This window comes from Pan paniscus, chromosome 1, assembly GCF_029289425.2.
Source record: "Pan paniscus chromosome 1, NHGRI_mPanPan1-v2.0_pri, whole genome shotgun sequence".
NCBI classification, from domain to species: domain Eukaryota; kingdom Metazoa; phylum Chordata; class Mammalia; order Primates; family Hominidae; genus Pan; species Pan paniscus.
The window spans coordinates 69,246,192-69,261,955 of record NC_073249.2 but is presented as its reverse complement, the minus strand read 5'-3'; the positions used below and the strand labels follow the sequence as shown (position 1 = coordinate 69,261,955).

The window sequence follows — 15,764 nt, the reverse complement described above, 5'->3', positions numbered from 1 at the left end:
GCCACTGCACTCCAGCCTGGGCAACAGGAGCAAAACTCCATCTCAAAAAAAAAAAAAAAAAAAGTGTCAGCCAGGTGCAGTGGCTCATGCCTGTAATCCCAGCACTTTGGGCAGGTGGATCGCCTGAGCTCAGGAGTTCAAGACCAGCCTGGGAAATGTGGTGAAACCCAGACCCTCTGTAAAAAAAAAAAAAAAAAAAAAAAAAAAAAGTGAGTGTCATGATGTTTTTGCTTCTCTGCATTCTCTGTAGGCATTATACCCAAGTGTCTTGCACATAAAAGCTGCTGAACAAATATATGTTGCTTATGATAAAGCAATTATTTTCCTTCTGGTACCAACCAATGTCACCCTGAATTATAAATTAAACGTGTCTATACACCTCCCTATTTCCAGGTAAAGTTCACAGCCTTAGACTGAGTCAGGAGCTACAATCCAGTTCTGACTGATGTATTTGTATGACCCTAGGAAAGGTGCCTACTCTCTATAGCCTTCAGTTTCCTTTACTGTAAAAGAAGGGCATTATTTCCTCTGGTGTTCATAGCTCTAAAATTTTTAGATTGTATCAAACAGAAAGGAAGACATACTCAACGAAAACATAAATCAAAGATATTTAGGATTTTATAAAAATCACAATAAAAGTTGTAATACTGCATTTTGCATTGCATCACATTATTATTATTATTATTTGAGGTGGAGTTTCTTCGCTCTTGTTGCCCAGGCTGGAGTGCAATGGCGCACAATCTTTGCTCACCGCAACCTCCGCCTCCTCAGCCTCCCGAGTAGCTGGGATTACAGGCATGCGCCACCACGCCCGGCTAACTTAGTAGAGACGGGGTTTCTCCATGTTGGTCAGGCTGGTCTCCAACTCCCGACCTCAGGTGATCCTCCCGCCTCGGCCTCCCAAAGTGCTGGGATTACAGCCGTGAGCAACCACGCCCAGCCCTGCATCACATTACTACAATCCTATTATCTTTTTGGATCTCTATATAGTTTTATTAACTTTACCGTATTTACTTCCATGTGGCCCTCTGGGAAAGAGTAAATGAATGATATATCTTATTTTATCTTCATTTTGTAAAGGTTCTTGGGCTGGTAAAATGCAAGATCACTGAATAAGTCAGAGAAAAAAACAGAAAAACAATGTCCAGTGTCCAGCTAAATAAACATCACTCCTAGGAAAGCAAACATCTTGTCCACGTTCAGGATGATGCTCATCCCCAGCAGATGGTCAAAAAAAACCAAAACAAAATACACATACACAAGCTTCATTACACCTAGCTATTAACCATACATGCTTGCTATCAGTTGTTGAGGAAGAAGGCTCCGTGTCTTTCTCCCCCATCCACCCTCTCCCTGCTACTTTACCTGTTTGTACCTGGCATACAGGTACAAGAGCTGCTCCCTGCTGGCCACCTGAATCAGGCCTTGCAGGTGCGCGGCAGCCTTCTCAAACAGCTCGGCCAGGCAACTGGTCTCCTCGATCTCAGGGCTATGGGGGAATTCCACCTCCCCGGAGTCGTCCCCTGAGCTCAGCTCTCCACCGCTGTCGCCGGTGATGGCCCCCGCGGGCAGGAATGATGAGGCCATGTCTCCTTGCTCGCTCCGTCCCTCTGTGTCCGGTCTGTCCTCCTTGGATTGGGTGTAAGGCCGGCTTGGAGGCCTGGCCCACCAGTCTGGGTCGCGAGCCTGAGCTCCAGTCGGACCCAAGCTCAGTCGCGGCGTGCTCCCTCACGTGACCCTGCTCCCTGCCCACTTCTACTCCCTGGGCGTGCAGAGCAGGCTCCTCGACCCTCTGCCGCTCTGCCCAGTCGACCCGGCCTCCTCCGGCTTCCCTCCGGCCAAAAGCGCGCTCAGGCTCGCCTCAGGCCCCTCCAACGGAACAAGAGTCGAGGGGCAGTGAGGCCGGGATGCGTGCAAGCGCGGGGCGCGGCTGGCGCTGGGACGTGGGGGCGGGGCGGCGTGCGTGCCAGCGGCGTGCGCTTCTGTGAGGCCTGCTCTGCGCCGGCGGGGAAGCGTGGGCGACGCTACGCTGGACGTCCTTCCCTGCCGGGGGAGAGAAAGTGCCGTCAGCTGTAGGGGCGTCTTTTAATCGTTTCGCTGAAATTAGCAGTCCCGAGCTCCGGAGCCCGCCACCGGGATGGGCCCCCGGGGGTGGGGGAAGGAGGCCGTTTGTGTGGTAGTGTAGCGGTGAGAGCGGAGTCGCGGGAAACGCGGGGCTGAGGACTGAGGTTCCGCCTGCCCCAGATTGTGCGCCCCAAGCGCCCCCAAACAGCCCTGCGCGCGGATCTGTTGCGTGCGCGTTGTGCTCTGTGTTGAATAATGAAAAACTGCGAGATGGGGCTGTCCCGCCTTACTGTGTGACTGATGAGTGGAATCACTGCTCTGCGTGTTTCGCTCTCCACACCTTCGGAGCCCGCACCTCTCCGGGCCGTGAATAATAGGGTTTGGGGAGTGCGGGGCGCGCCTTAGCCCAGTTCTCATCCCGAGCTCTGTCTTTGACACTGTGCTTTGTAGACACTATACAGTGAAACCAGAAGTACGGCACAGTTCGGCCCTAGAGGAATGCACAAAACTTTTTTTTTAACTGTAACATTATGAGTGGTTATGTCCTAAATGTTAAACACAACGACGCACTATATATTCATTTAGTATTCAAAACAATGTAATAAGCACTATAAGAAGGGTACAAAGAAAGTGTTGTAAACAGTGGTTATTGACTGGGGTTAGGCCTGCGACGGGTGGACGGACGGCTGGACAGGATGAGGAAGCAATGAGAGAACACAGGAAGGTGAGAAAGCTTGCATCAGGATTCAACAAACATTCCTTAAGTTCCACTGTTAGTCCCTGCTGTCAAGGTGCTCGCAATCCAGTCAAAGGGATGTTTAATGACCAAATTCTTGCAATTAAAAAGTGATTAAGAATAATGTATTGAGGACTTGATCATTACAACATAAGGTAGGTACTCTTATTTTACACATAGGAAATCAGCACAGAGTGGTTAAGTAACTTGTCAAAGGCTGCACAGCTAGCAAATGGAGGAGCAAGGAAAAAGAAGTTAGCTTTCATGTGGGGTAATAATGGATGATGAACCCGACAAGTAGACTGAAGGAGAGAGAACGTGGACTTTTATATCTTTGTTTCTAGAATTTTTATTAAAGTGAGAATTGAATATTGTCAACGGCTTTTTTGGCATCTTTGGAGATTATCTGCTTTTCTCCTCTAGTCTTCGAAAGGAATTATATTAACAGTTTCTATTTTAATGAATTATATTAACAAAAATAAATTTGGGATTTAATGAATTATATAATAGCTAACATTGATAAATTAGTATGCATTATTTCAAAACCTCCTAGTTTTGAGCATTACTTCTGTTGTTGGAATAAACCCATTCTGGTCCTGGTTTGGTTTTTTAAAAAAATTTGTAGGTTCAGTTTGCTAATATTTTCATTATCTTTACAGTTCCATTTAAAGATGTCATTAACCTATACTTTTCCTTTTCTATACTTTCTCAATTTTGTATCAAGGTAATAGAATCCTTGTAGAATGCATTTAGAAGTTTTCATCTTTTTCTGTATTCTGGAAGAGTTTACATAACATGGGAAAGAGAGCAACCAGAATTCTTTTACACTGCTGGTGTGAGCATAAATTGGTACAATCACTGTGGAAAAATGTTTGGCATTATCTACTAAAGCTGAACATAAATATACAACAATTCGACTCCTCCCCAGCGGGAATATATACATGGCATTCACCAAAAACATGTAGGAGAACATTCATAGCAGCACTGTGAACTAATTCCTAATTGCTCCAAACTGGAAGCTCCCGAATGTCCATCAACACTAGAATGGAGATAAACTGGTGTGCTTACATGATGGAATACTATTCATCAGTGAGAATGAACTAATTACAATGACACAGAATAACATGAATGAATCTCAAACATAATGTTGAGTATAAGCCTATACTCAAAAAAGTGCATATTACATGTTTCTAGTCATAAAAAATTCAAAATCAGGCAAAACTAATCTGTGGTGTTAGACTCAGGATAGTGGGTAACCTCAGGGTTAGTGATCTGAAGGGTGTATGAAGGGGACTTCTGGAAGTTGGATATGTTGTTTCTTAAGCCGAACATTAGTACACTGATGTGTTCACTTTATGAAAATTCATTTATAATTTATGTACTTTTCTGTATGTATATTTGAATGAAAAATGTATTATAAAACTAACATGTAAGAAAGAAAAAGGAAAGAGTCCTTAACATTGAGAAGCTGGCCTGACACTCACAGCTAGGCCTTGTTATTCTCCTATTGAAGAGAAATAATCTCACGCAGACAAGGTCACTCTGAAATCATGATACAATGATACAAAGCAAACCACTTCATTAAGCTTTCCTAAGCACAGACAAAAAGCTCACTTTACTGACTACAAAATACAACACCTTTTTCTTGGCCCAAACAAATAACTACTACTACTTTAAAATTGCAGCTTTATTCTCATGCTAGCCACTTCTCTATAGATAAGACTGAGATGCCCAAGATCTCAATCTTGTTACAGTGGGTAGCTAGTCAGGAATGAGCAGGGCAGGAGAGGGCTCCGCACCACACACACATATCAGTAATGTCGGGCAACCATCAGGTGATGGTCAAGCGGTTGTTAACTGTCTCACTAAAATAATAATTGATCACAGCTGGCACCAGGGAACAGCAGGCTCCTGATAGAAAACACCTGAAACTAGTGATCAGCAGCTTCCCGATAAGATCTCAGGAGTGGGGCGAGTGGGCTCAAGCATGTGTATGCGGACAGCCCACCCCAAGGGAAGAATCGGGGAGAAGTAATGCAAGACCCCAGAAGTAAGCCAATATATAAAACCCCAAGGCCAGGCACACAGTGGCTCACGCCTGTAATCCCAGCACTTTGCAGGGCCGAGACGGGCGGATCATCTGAGGTCAGGAGTTTGAGACCAGCCTGGCCAACATGGTGAAACCCTGTCTCTACTAAAAATACAAAAAAAAACCCAAAAAAAACCAAAAAAAACAAAATTAACTACTCAGGAGGCTGAGGCACAAGAATTGCTTGAACCTGGGAGGTGGAGGTTGCAAGCCAAGATCGCGCTACTACACTCCAGCCTAGGCAACAGAGCAAGAATCTGTCTCAAGACAAAAACAAACACCAAGTCAAAATATCAAGCTGTGTACTTGCCTTTCAAGTTGCCTGTTTGGCTTTCTTCCAAGCATACTTTCCTTCTTTTCATTCCTGCTCTAAAGCTTTTAAATAAATTTTTACTCCTGCTCTAAAACTTGCTTGGGTCTCTCCTTCTTCCTTATGTCCGTCAGTTGAATACTTTATTCGGAGGAGGCCAGAATTGAGGGTGCTGCAGACCCCAAGGGATTCACCACTGGTATTACTATTTTGAAGTCGTGTGACTCGGATACGTTTCCCTGCTGACACAATCATAGACTTCCCCCAGCTTTCTGACTGCATCCAATTGAGAGCATATTCCCGCTTCCTTAGATGCTCCCCCAAATCACCACAAAGCCCAAATCGTATAATAGGTTCTTTCTTAACACCCTTTTACCGAGGCAGCCCATTCTTCCTCAAGGTGTGTGTTCTTCCTCACTGCAACCAGAAATAATTCCAACTTGGTTAACTACAGATGTGTTCCTGGAGGTCTCTGCCCAAAGGACATTGACACTTGAGAAGCTTTTATTTCTTGAAGAGTCTATTGAAATCCCAAAACTCTCAGGATCTGGTGACACTGAGGAGACAGATATTTTACCATTAGTGTTTCCCTTCACCCATTTTTTGGGAAAGATAGTACAGTTGACCCTGGAACAACACAATTTTGAACTCTGTGCATACATTTATACATGGGTTTTTTTCTACATATATTGGAAAAAGTTTTGGATATTTGCAACAATTTAAAAAACAGATAAACTGTATAGCCTAGAAATATTGAAAAATTAAGAAAAGTATGTCATTGATGCATAAAATATGTAGATACTCATCTTTTATCATTTAATACCCTAAAATATACACAAATATAACTTTTTTTTTGAGACGGAGCCTCACTTGTTGCCCAGGCTGGAGCGCAATGAAGCGATCTTGGCTCACTGCAACCTCTGCCTCCCTGGTTCAAGTGATTCTCCTGCCTCAGCCTCCTGACTAGCTGGGATTACAGGTGCCCGCCACCACGCACAGCTAATTTTTGTATTTTTAGTAGAGATGGGGTTTCACCATGTTGGTCAGGCTGGTCTTGAACTCCTGACCTCAGGTGATCCACCCGCCTTGTGCTGGATTACAGGTGTGAGCCACTGCTCCCGGCCCACAAATGTATTATAAAAAGTTAAAATTTATCAAAACATACACACATAAACACAGACCGTGGCACCATTAACAGTTGAGAGAAATTGAAACAAACATAACGATGCAGCATTAAATCATAACTGCATATAACTCATACATACTGTAGTGCTGTACTAATTTCATGGCACCTCTCATTGCTATTGCAGTGAGCCCAAGTGTTTTGAATGTATCCACTTAAAACACTTCGTGATGTTAATCATCTCCACAAGAGCAGTTATCTCTCCAGTAAATTGTGTGTCATAGTAAAAAGTGATCACTCACGGTTCCTGTATTTTTCATCGTGTTTAGTGCACTGCCATAAACCTTGAATAACACCGTGGTACCTATACAAAGTGCCACTAGCGATGCTGTAAATGCTCCCAAGAAGCAGAGAATAGTCATTACAAGGAAAAGTTTAATTGCTTAATAAGTACTGTAGATTGAGGTCTGCAGCTGTGGTTGCTACCACTTCAGTCAGGGATTCATCTTGTAAGCAAAAGAAATAAACTTACAGTATTGGTAAATAAGTACAATAATAATAATTACTATAAATGTATTTTCTCTTCCTTATGGTTTTCTTAATGACATTTTCTTTTCTCTAGCTTACTTTATTTCAAGAAGACAGTACATAATACATATACAAAATATGTGTTACTCAACTGTTTGTGTTCTTGGCATGGCTTGCAGTCAACAGTAGTTGGCTGCTTAGGGGTCGATCCCCTTATTGCTGAGTTGTTCAAAGCTTAACTGTTTATGTTTCTTTGAATCCCAAGAAAAATCAGCCAAGAAATCAGGAAGTCAAAAGAAAGTATTACAGTTCTGCAGGAATTGAAGTTTAGCAGTCAACATACACTGATTCAAACAAACCCGCTAACAAGTGAAAAGCAATGGCAGGAAACACTGACAAATGGAGTCTAAAGTGAGCAGAAAAAGGAGCAGGCAGGAAAGCAGTAGTGAAGATCTAATCAGTCTGGCTCATGATGGTGGCCATGTTGCATATGGTGTTCACAGCCCCATCTTCTGGTAACAATGAGGCATTCTTGCAAGTAAAATAAATATTGATAACATGATATGCATAATAAATAAAATTCTATGAGTCATGTTCTAAGAAATTAGAAGCAAAATAAGTCCTCAAACTGGCAATTCGTTTAAGTGATGCTGAGTAGTTCTATTAACCTTGCTAGAAGGTCTGAATGTTATGTTATTAGAATACTACCCAACAATGTTGTGGCATTTTCCAGTGTTTATATTCACTATAAACTACAGTTCTAAGTATTTCAAGAAGAAATGCAAAGAGAAAAATATGTGATTGTTGTAAAATGCTTCCCAACATAACATCTGAACTGATCTAAACATCTGAATTAACAAAAGTCATAATGAGAGGTGACGGCCTACTGGCAGCCCTCACAGAGGGCTGGCTGTTGGCACCTCCTCGGCCTTGGCGGTGCTTGAGGAGCCCTTCAGCCCGCCGCTGCACTGTGGGAGCCCCTCTCTGGGCTGGCCGAGGCTAGAGCCGGCTCCCTCTGCTTGCAGGGAGGTGTGGAGGGAGAGGAGCAGGCTGGAACCGGGGCTGCATGCAGCCAGCGTGAGTTCCAGGCGGGAATGGGATTTGTGGGCCCTGCACTTGGAGCGGCAGACCGGAAACACTGGCCCCGGGCAGTGAGCGGCTTAGCACCCGGGCCAGCAGCTGCAGAGGGTGCGCCGGGTCCCCCAGCAGTACCGGCCCACCGGCACTGCACTTGGATCCTCACAGGGCCGCAGCTGCTTCCCTGCAGGGCAGGGCTCAGGACCTGCAGCCCACCATGCCTGAGCCTTCCCCCACCCCGCCATGGGCTCCTGCGCAGCCCTAGCCTCCCCAACGAGTGCCGCCCCCTGCTCCGCAGCACCCGGTCCCATCTACCGCCCAAGGGCTGAGGAGCCCACAGGCACTTAGCGCAGGACTGGCTGAACAGCTCCGCCTGCTGCCCCCACACGGGATCCACCAGGCGAAGCCGGCTGACCTCCTGAGTTGGTGGGGGGAGGTGGGACTTGGAGAACTTTTATGTCTAGCTGGAGGATTGTAAATGCACCAATCAGCACCCTGTGTCTAGCTCAAGGTTTGTGAATGCACCAATCAGCAGTCTGTATCTAGCTCAGGCTTTGTAAATGCATCAATCAGTGCTCTGTGTCTGGCTAATCTAGTGGGGGACTTGGAGAACTTTTATGTCTAGCTCAGGGATTGTAAATGCACCAATCTGCACCCTGTCAAAATGGACCAATCAGCTCTCTGTAAAATGGACCAATCAGCAGGATGTGGGTGGGGCCAGATAAGAGAATAAAAGCAGGCTGCCAGCGCCGGCTGCGGCAACTACCTCAGGTTTCCAGCTTAGTTGTTTTGCTCTCTGCAGTAACTCTTGCTGGTGCTCACTGTTTGGGTCCGCACTGTCTTTGTGAGCTGTGACACTCATGGCAAAGGTCTGCAGCTTCACTCCTGAGGCCAGCAAGACCACGAACCCGCTGGGAGGAATGAACAACTCCAGACGCACCGCCTTAAGAGCTGTAACACTCACCGCGAAGGTCTGCAGCTTCACTCCTGAAGCCAGGGAGATCGCGAACCCACCAGAAGGAAGAAACTCCAAACACGTTCAAACATCAGAAGGAACAAACTCCCGACACACCATCTTTAAGAACTGTAACACTCACCGTGAGGGTCCACGTCTTCATTCTTGAAGTCAGTGAGATCAAGAACCCACCAACTGTAGACACAATAAGTGTTTCAGTAGCGTAACTGAAGTCAGGGCAACCAGACAAAATATTTTCCTTGTTACAAAAGTAACTGCGCTGGGTTTAGTACAATTTAGGTTTTTGTGAAATATTGACATTTAAAAAATTTTTGTATCAATACCTTTTGAGGTATAAATTTTTTTTGTTATATGGATGAATAATGTAGTGGTGACTTCTGAGATTTTAGTGCACCTGTCACCCAAGTAGTGTACATTGTACTTAATATGTGGTTATTTATCTCTAACCCCATTCCCACCCTCCCCCTGCTGAGTCTCTAAACTCCATTATACCACTCTGTATGTCTTCATGTACTCAAAGCTTAGCTCCCGCTTACAAGCAAGAACATACAGGTTTTGGTTTCCCACTCCTGAGTTACTTCATTTAGAATAATGGCTTCCAGCTCCATACAAGTTGCTGCCAAAGACATTGTTTTATTCCTTTTCATGGCTGAGTGGTATTCCGTGGTGTCTATATACCACATTTTCTTTAGTCATTGGTTGATGGGCACTTAGGTTGGTTCCACATCTTTTGCATTTGTGCTACCATAAATGTGTGTGCAAGTGTTTTGCATATAAATGACTTCTTTTCCTTTGGGTACATACAGTAGTGGGCTTGCTGGATCAAATGGTCGACCTACTTTTAGTTCTTTAAGGAATCTCCATACCGTTTTCTATAGAGGTTGTATTAATTTGCATTCCCACCAGCAGTGAATAAGCATTCCCTTTTCCCCACATCCATGCCAGCATCTATTGTGTTTTGACTTTTTAATAATGGCCGTTCTTACAGGAGTAAGGCAGTAACTCATTGTGGTTTTAATTTGCATTTCCCTGATGATTAGTAATGTTGAGCATTTTTCATATGTTTTTTGGCCATTTGTATATCTTCTTTTGGAAATGTCTGTGCATGTCCTTTGCCCACTTTTGGATGGGATTTTTTTTTTTTCTTGCTGATTTGTTTGGGTTCCATGTAGATTCTTGACACTAGTCCTATGTGGGATGCATAGTTTACAAATATTTTCTCCCACTCTGGGTTGTCTGTTTACTCTGATTATTATTTCTTTTGCTATGAAGAAGCTTTTTAGTTTAATTAGGTCCCATTTATTTATTTTTGTTTTTGTTGCATTTGCTTTTGGGGTCTTAGTCATGAATACTTTGCCAAGGCTGATGACTAGAAGAGTTTTTACAATGTTGTCTTCTAGAATTTTTATGGTTTCAGGTCTTATATTTAAGTATTTGATTCATCTTGAGTTGATATTTGTATAAGATGAGATAGGGATCCAATTTCATTCTTCTACATGTGGCTTGCCAGTTTCCCCAGCATCGTTTATTAAATAGGATGTCCATTTCCCGATTGATGTTTTTGTATGCTTTGTCAAAGATCAGTTGGCTGCATGTATTTGGGTTTATTTCTGGGTTCTCTGTTCTGTTTTATTGGTCTGTGTGCCTACTTTTATACCAGTACCATGCTGTTTTGGTAACTGCAGTTTTATAGCATAATTTGAAGCTCGATAATGTGATGCCTCCAGATTTGTTCTTTTTGATTAGGATTGCTTTGGCTATTGGGGCTCTTTTTTCGTTCCATATGAATTTTAGAATTGTTTTTTTCTAATTCTGTGAAAAATGATGTTGATGTTTGGCAACTTTTTTTACATTAGCACCAAAATACTGATTGATCCATTAAAAATACATTAATTCTTGATATGATTCAGACACAGTGCTAACTCCTAAGAATACTACAATGAACAAAATTATTCTTTCCCTCACTCTACTCCAGCCACATGAACCTCCCTGTAGCTCTTCTACAAGTCAAGCACGATCCAACATATTACCATTTTAGTATCCTTGGACTTGTTATTCCCTCGTTCTGGAACACTCTGCCCCAAAATATCCACAGTTTGCCCTCATCTCTTTCAGGTCTTTGCTCAAATGTCACATTAATAAAAGCTTCCTTGACAACCATATTAAAAACTTGCGACCCGACTCCCAGCAACACTCTCTATTCTACTTCTTTAGCACTTGTTGCATCTAATACGTGGTATCTTTTACTCATTTATTACATCTAATCTATATAAGTTTCATGAGGGAAGGGATTTTTGTCTGTTTTTATTGCTGCTATACTCTCCAGAGTTGACACATAGCTAAATATTTTCTTTTTTTTTTTTGAAATGGGGTCTCACTGTGTCACCCAGGCTGGAATGCAGTGACGCGATCTTGTCTTGCTGCTGATACGGTTCCAATGAGTGGAGGAACACCAGGGTTCTTCGTCTCGAGTCAAATTAGATAAAACGGCATGGACACACGTAGTGGTTTTCAGGAGCAGAGAGTTTAATAGGCAAGTAAGGAGGAAGAAGCTCCCCCATGCACAGACGAGGGGGAGGGGGCGGGGGGGGGGCTCCAAAGTGGAGAGATGAAACCCCACAAGCCATGGAAAAGTGGCTGCTTACACGAGTAGACTGGAGGAAGTGGTGTCTGATTTGCGTACGGCTCAGGGGATTGGTTTGATCAGCCACGTCTTTCATGGTAGCCTGAGGAAAAAACTGGCCATCCCACCCTAGCCTTTTAAGATGCAAATTCAGGGTGCCATGATGTTCCACACAGGTAGGGATATGTGGGGGCAGCCATGTTACCAGGCACATGTTTGGGCAAGGGCAAGAAGAAGGGGGCAGGAATTGCCATGTTTGGGTGGACCCGGTTTCTAATGGCCTGTATTTGCATATCAAAGGTTGCTGGCCTAGCTCTAAGAGCCCGGGCTTTCCTGCTAGACAAGAAATGTTTCTGGAGCTGCTTTAAAAGAAATAACTTTACAACGACCCCTTTTCCTCTCTATCTGCCTAACATAATTTCTTAATAACTCTTGTAACACTGCAATCTCCCCCTCCTGGACTCAAGCAATCCTCCCACCTCAGCCTTCTGTGTAGCTGGGACTACACGCGTGCACCACCACCACGCCTGTGTAACTTTTGAATTTTGGTAGAGATGGGGTTTCGCCATGTTGCCCAGGCTGGTCTCCAACTCCTGACCTCAAGTGATCTGCCTGCCTTGGCCTCCCAAAGTGCTGGAATTACAGGTGTGACCCACTTCGCCCAGCCAGCTAAATCTTTATTGAATAAATAAATGAGTGAATGTGTAAAAGACACAGTCGTTGGCCTTTTTTTTTTTTTTTGAGATGGAGTCTCGCTCTGTCGCCCAGGCTGCTCCACCTCCCGGGTTCACGCCATTCTCCTGCCTCAGCCTCCCAAGTAGCTGGGACTACAGGCGCCCGCCACAATGCCCAGCTAATTTTTTTTTGTATTTTCAGTAGAGACGGGGTTTCACCGTGTTAGCCAGGATGGTCTCGATCTCCTGACCTTGTGATCCGCCCGCCTCGGCCTTCCAAAGTGCTGGGATTACAGGCATGAGCCACTGTGCCCAGCTGCAGTCATCATTCTTTAAGGGTTTATAGATAGTAAATTAATAAGGTCAATAAAATACTGCAAGTGATGCAGAAAAGGGCATGTCAGGCAGGAGTTGCATGGGCAAAAGCATAGTAGTAGTGCAAAAACAGCAAGAAGTGTTGCTTGTTTTAACTTGAAAATAAGTAAGATTCAATAAGCAAACAGCAGAAAAGCAGTTAGCTGTTTTCCTCTCTTATCTAGTATACATTTATAATTGGGATGTGTGTTATGTAAACAAATGTGAACCTGAAAGACCCAATCCTTCAAGATAAATCCGGAGCGGCTAACTGGGCCTAAATTTAAAATCGAGCCAAGAAGTCATTTGCTGACCGTAAGTCATACATGTACCCTGAGTTCCCCAGAAGTCCACACCTCTGTTCAACTCTGGCAGTTTCAGAGCTCAACTGAACCAACCAATCAGAGCTCACCCAAACAGACAAATTAGGTCTCACTACCTCTGCCAATCAGGGCTCAGCTGTCAATCAATCGGAACTAAGCAAATTTGAATCATTCATTTGCGTAAACTGATCTGATTGGGAACCAGGGCAGGAACTTTATAAAAGCCAAACCCTCACTTTATTCTCTTAAAGGCACCTTGGTTTCACGCTGGAAGCTGTATATTCCTGATTTGCAAACTGTTCACTGAAATAAAGTCTCATATTTTTACTGCACTAAGTCAAATTGGCAGTATTTACCTAAGACATAATCTCCTAGGAAATCCATGACCTCTAATCCAACTCTTTAAGCACATTAGGAGGACTCTAGCATATAGGCAGATAAGCAGGTAGAGATATTAGACAGCATTATCTAATTTGCATAATCTGGAAGTTCATTTGACAACCTTCAAATAAAATAATTACAGAATTTTATTAAATGCACAAAAAGGAATCACAACAAGAAAACCAGAGTCTTGACCTTGGAGTCTTTGTGAAATCTGTATAATGAGCAAAATTTAATGAAAAACATCACATCTTCAAGTTCTCAGAAATAGGTATTTCCTACTAAAAATTAAGAAGAAGAAATGGGCCAGGCGTGGTGGCTCATGCCTGTAATCCCGGCACTGTGGGAGGCCAAGATGGGTGGATCGCTTGAGTCCAGGAGTTCAAGACCAGCCTGAGAAACATATCGCTACCCTGTCTCTACAAAAAATACAAAAATTAGCTGGGCGTGGTGGGATGCACCTGTGGTCCCAGCTACTCTGGAGGCTGAGGTGGGAAGATTTCTTGAGCCCAGGAGGTGGAGGCTGCGGTGAGCTGTGATAATGCCACTGCACTCCAGCCTGGGTGACAGGTTTCAGAGAGAAGGAGGAAGAAGAGGAGGAGGAGGGGGGGAGGAAGAGGAGGAGGAGGGGGGGAGGAAGAGGAGGAGGGGAGGAGGAGGGGGAAATGGAAATGTCATTAACTTTGAAACCCCCTCAGCAGAGGCTGTTTGATGATGATGGACAACTTAACCCAGCATGAATAAGAAAGACTTCTGGGAAATGCGTTTGTGGGTTTACAAACTGACTTTAGAGATGTTATTTATCATTACATGATACAAATATAGGGGTAAATCAAATGCCACAAAGCAAAATAGGATTAGATTATAAAAGCCTAGCATTCTCTTAGACACCAGTCCTGAAGAGATTTCATTGTGCTTGATAAGCATGGAACCACTGAGGAAGGCAAAATTGGTGGACTCAATTAAGGGCATAGTGGCTAGCTGACTTCTGTCCACATTTGCAACATTTTTGTTGTTGTAAATGCAGTAGCTATTATATTAAATGTGTTCAGTGTGTATTTATTAGTAAATATATTTTTAAATTTTCATATTTTGACTTTCTAAAAATTAATCAACAATAACTTGTTAAATGCTGATACTGATCTTTCAGGTAATGTAATACAGTAAAAAGTACACAGACTGGGGAGTCTGATATCATCCTTGCCATTAAGTAACCTAAATTTTAGTTGGAAAAACAAAATTAGTGCTCATGATACAATTAGAAAATCCAGCAAGACAGTAAAATTAAGTACTAAATTTTGTGGTACAAACTGAAGTTAAATAATAATAGGATTTTTTAAGCTGGATATCCTCTCCATAAAAAGGTCTCAGTTGAGCCCCATTATTTTCCAGAAGAGGCCCCTAAATATTAGGTGACTTGCCTTAGGCCTTACATTTAGGTGAGTGACCAAGTGGATCTAACTCCCAGGTCTTCTAAGGAGTGTGGGCCTTTCATATCTACTAAAACACATTCTGCTCAATTGGCAGAAGGTGCTATTGAACTATTTGCAGATGCATTTGCAGTAAAGTTTTTTTTTTTTTTTTTTTTTAGAGACAGGGTCTCATTCTGTCATCCAGACTGGAGTGTAGTGACAAGATCATAGCTCAATGTAACTTTAAACTCCTGGCCTCAAGCGATGCTCCCGCCTCAGCCACCCAAAGCACTGGGATTACAGGCATGAGCCACTGAACCTGGCCTGAAGTAAAGATCTTTAAGGAAAGTCTCCCTGAACTTGAAGCTAAGAAACTGAAATTTTTTTATCCATTTCTGCAATATTTTTCTGGTTTCAGTTACTGGTTTGAAGAACAAAGGGCCTCAGTAAGACAGAATATATAATTTTATATTGTGCCTTCATAAAATATAATTTCTTTGCATGAAAAATGAGTCCCGTGAGTTTGAATTCCACTCTGGGTGGTTCAGGATTCCGGATATCCATCGTCTTCTGGGCACTGCCGGAGTGCAAGTGGAATATACATATTGACCAGATGATGGCGGCATGGAGCTAGGTTTGGGTTCTGCCCCTGTAACGGGCTGGCTGGATTATCTTTGTTCTTTGGGTCCTTAGGCTTAGGAAAGAGAGGCCTTGCACGTTGTATGGCACAGTAAATGGAACAAATTGTTTATGTAATTATATCTTTATTTTAAACAGCAGCCAAACCCTAATTGTGTTTCTTCTTTAGACTTAGAACCCAGGAACTGAGAGTAAAGACGAAAACAGGCTTTGTTAAGATGTGCTTGGTTTTAAAAAACATGCTCTGACAAGTTCACTTACTATTCTGAATGTTGTAACAATGAGAAATAAGGGTCATACAGTATAGGCTGAGATCAACTTAGCTCTGAACCTACATCATTACTCCCTTTGGATTGTTGTTTTTGCTTTTGTTTGGATTTTCTTTCCTTATGTATATATTAACATTTTTACCATTCCCCAGTTCCTGTGCCTCACCCTCTTCTCCCAAATATTTT

The 15,764-nt window shown here is 43.3% G+C and overlaps 1 protein-coding gene across 1 annotated transcript in view; it reads right to left on the bottom strand.

Moving 5' to 3' along the window:
• The window catches only part of ACBD6 (acyl-CoA binding domain containing 6), a 216,953-nt gene extending 211,781 nt beyond the window's left edge, over positions 1-5,172 (bottom strand). Inside the window, exon 1 of the mRNA XM_003824722.5 lies at positions 1,366-5,172. Coding sequence (XP_003824770.1) covers positions 1,366-1,587 — 222 coding nt within the window. The 5' untranslated portion in view covers positions 1,588-5,172. The remainder of the gene's footprint in view (positions 1-1,365) is intronic.
• Positions 5,173-15,764: the final 10,592 nt, after the last annotated feature.